Source organism: Lactuca virosa, chromosome 9, assembly GCF_052849685.1.
Source record: "Lactuca virosa cultivar CGN04683 chromosome 9, Lactuca_virosa_CGN04683_v6, whole genome shotgun sequence".
Lineage (NCBI taxonomy): Eukaryota > Viridiplantae > Streptophyta > Magnoliopsida > Asterales > Asteraceae > Lactuca > Lactuca virosa.
In genome coordinates, this window is record NC_136434.1 from 138,466,096 (window position 1) to 138,469,707 (window position 3,612).

Sequence of the window (3,612 nt, forward strand, 5' to 3'; positions counted from 1 at the left end):
AATCACTCTCATTTGGCGGGCGTCTCACTCTGATAAAGTCTGTTCTAAATAGCCTTCCAACTTATTATATGTCATTATCTAAAGCACCACAGGGAATTATCGATCTCCTAGAAAAGATAAGACGTAAATTCATATGGAGAGGAGATGGTGCCAAGTCAAAGATACATTGGGTGGACTGGTCTAAAGTAGTAGCAGCAAAAAAGGATGGAGGCTTAGGAGTTGGAACTTTAAAAGCTCAAAATATATCTCTACTTACCAAATGGTGGCGGAGGTTATTAAATGTGGGTGACTGTCTATGAAGGGAAGCAATTGTAAGTATTCATAAATTAAGAAAAAAAACCCGCCTCATACATTGCAAGAAAAACTTTCAATGGTGTATGATGTAACATCTATAAGGCGATTTGTTCCATTGACAAGATGAACCTGGATAGAAATAAGATGTTTAAGCTCGTTCCTGGATGTGGGACGAAAATCCTATTTTGGAAGGATACGTGGTGTGGAAACCTTCCTTTTCAGGTCCTCTTCCCAAATTTATACGACAAGGAAAGGGTCAAATGTTGCAATTTAAAGGATCGTCTCTCTGCTTCTGGCCTTATTTGGAAGTGGAAGCAGGAACCAAATGATATCATTTCACTAAATGAATTATTGCATCTTTACACAACCATTGGATCGATAGAGGTACTTTCTCAATCATCATTTGGTTTCCGATTCATGCCGAACCCGGATGGCTGCTTCACTGTTAACACAATGAGGAGAATTCTTGACTCAAAACTTATACAATATAAAGGTCCTGTTGTTTTCTGGCCCAAAACAGTCCCATTAAAAGTCTGTTGCTTTGTGTGGTGGGCAGCTTTGTCAAGAATCCCTGTGGCTATCGAGCTATCAGAAAGAGGAGTAAAGGTCCCCAATCAGATATGCCACTTATACGACAAAGAACCTGAATCTGTTGATCATCTTCTTGTAAATTGTGAGTTTGCCAGGGGTGTTTCTGAATGGGTGTTTAAATGGTGTGGGATAACAACTCAACAATTCTCCAAGGTGAATGAGTTCATAAATTTCACAGCTTCATGGGGTAATTATCCAAGGAAAAGAACAGTCACCAACACCATATTATACTGTCTATTATGGAACATATGGAAGGCAAGGAATGATAGAATTTTCAAGGATTTGAGAACTTCCTACACAAAATTTGTCAATAATATCATCTCGCTATCGTTTCTTTGGTGCAACCATAGGAGTAGTAATGGATGTGGAAGTTGGGTTGATTGGTGTTGCTCTCCATTTCTTCATCTTACTAATGTTGTCTTGTAAATAGTTTGCAATTTCCTTTTTTGCTCCTTGTACTACTTCTGTGCTGTAGCTTCTTGCTAAGCGTAGTCCTTTGCTTTGGTTATTATATATCGTATTTACTGTTTCAAAAAAAAAAAGTAAAGTTCATACCTTGCTCTTTGGTTTATTGGATTTAGTTATTTGTTGTATTTGTCACCTTTTGGTCCATTTTTATTTTGTCCTTGGAGTTGAGAGAACCCCAGCTGCTTTTCATCACTTTTATATGTCTGGACATTTTATACTTGGAAAGTTGGGATCTTTTGCATTCCCATTAAGCCATACTACTGTGATGGTCCATTTAAGTCATTTAGAAGCATAAAGTCTAGATCTTGGTTGTTTGGACCATCCTAATGGATAAAGTTGGAAACTTTATCCATTAAGAAGCTATTGAGAATCATATATGATAAATTGGAGCCTCGACTTAATGAAATAAGTCAAAAAAATCCGTATGAAATGGGTTTGGACGTAGTGTATCATTTTAGGGCGCTGAGGCGCTTTTTTATTTATTCTGAAACGCGCCCGCTTAGCTTGGAAATTGACTAATTTTTCCTGTAGTGGGTGTTGGGTGCCCAAGGAAGGGCGTGGGGCGCCCGTGTGACCAAAAGTTGACTTTTCACTATGTTGGACCTTGGACCAAACTTTAGGGTTTTGGGTGTTAGGGTGAGGTTTGACTTTTACTTAATGTATATGTGGTACGTGAGACCGACCTTTACATTATTCACGTGTAGTTGTGATTTCTAGTTTATCTGCGAGGTGAGTATTCTCACTATACTATATATTACAGTATGTTTCCTCCGTATGTTAGGAAGTGGTTACATAGTAGTATGTTGTTAGGCAAGCAGACTAGTTTTGTCAGTTGCCTATTAATGTGGATTATTTGTTTGCCTGTCTATTATATATGTTGACATATATTATGATGAGTTGAGGGCAGTCCAACTATGTGATGTAGGCCAATACACTCGGGGTGGACCAGCTCGTGCTGAAGGCTGGGGCGGGCCAACTTTATGCTGAAGGCCAAAGGGGAGGGGGGATCGGTTATGTGATGAGGCTGGGGCGGACCAACTTTGTGCTAAAGGCCAAAAGGGGCGGACCAGCGTTGTGGTGTTGGCCATTATTTGTATGCATTGTATGTATGATGTTATATGTGGTATTTTGGGGAATTCACTAAGCTTTGTGCTTACAGTTGTGGAATAAAACGTATTAGGTACTTCTGAGGATCGTGGGAAGGCGAAGATGCGACTGTACACGTACGTCATCAGATTATGTTTTGAGATTCCCCATTTTTTTTTCCTATTAACAATCTGATTTTGAAATTCGGTTGATGAATGATGGTTTTATTTTTATTATCACTTAATGAAAATAGGTATTTATCTTGTTTTAAAAATGAAAAAAATTATTGTGAAAATTGGGACATTACAAAATTTAATGACCCAGTTCATGACATTAGATACTACTCATGTTCCACTTAATCCTAAAACTGCTCCTCAACTTATTGAGACTACATATCTTCTACCTCTTTGTAAGTCCCTTCATACTCGTAAGTCAACCAAACTCCAAAATTTTGTTTATTCAAATGATTCAACTAGTTTGCTTCATTTATTGCCAATATATGTAATTTATCTGAACATGGATCCTATTGAGAGGATGTTTCTAATCATCTTTTGTAGAATGGTATGACCGATGAGTTTACGACTCTTCACCAGACTCATATATGGGATCTTGTTCCACTCACACCCCGGAGAGCATATGATTGGTTTTCGTTGGGTATACAAGATTAAAACCAAGTTTGATAGGTTAGTTAAATGGTACAAGGCCAAACTTGTTGCAAAATGATACTCATAAAAGTCTGGTATGTATTATGGGGATAGTTTTTTCCCAGTTGCAAAGATGAACATAATTTGTACTATAATAATAGTTTCATCCATTCTTCAGTGGAAGATTTTCTAAATGGATGTCAAGAATGCGTTCTTGAATGGTGATCATCATGAGGAGGTCTACGTGACTCCTCCCCTACGTATTGATCACCAGCTGGGTGAAGTTTGTCAACATCGAAAAGCTCTACATGGTTTCAAACAAGATTCTTCAGATTAGTTTGAGAAGTTGTCTATAATTATTACTTCTCTTGGTTTCATTGCTAGTAATCATGATTCGAAATTGTTTGTTAGATGCACAAGTGTAGGGCGTATTCTCTTATCTCAATATGCAGATGCTATGATGGTATTGAGTCTATAAATCGTGATTTAACTCATTGTTTTAATGAAAGACTTAAGAATATTGCATTAT

At 37.6% G+C, this 3,612-nt stretch overlaps 1 protein-coding gene across 1 annotated transcript; it reads left to right on the plus strand.

Moving 5' to 3' along the window:
- Positions 1–417: 417 nt before the first annotated feature.
- LOC145139846 (uncharacterized) lies at positions 418–1,311 on the plus strand. Its single transcript, XM_079073532.1, has one exon. It carries the CDS (start codon positions 418–420, stop codon positions 1,309–1,311), a length of 894 nt encoding a protein of 297 aa, XP_078929658.1.
- The last annotated feature ends 2,301 nt before the right edge of the window (positions 1,312–3,612 follow it).

Excerpts from the sequence above, each read along its gene's own strand:
- LOC145139846 (XM_079073532.1), top strand. The coding sequence starts at position 418 with ATGAACCTGGATAGAAATAAGATGTTTAAGCTCGTTCCTGGATGTGGG.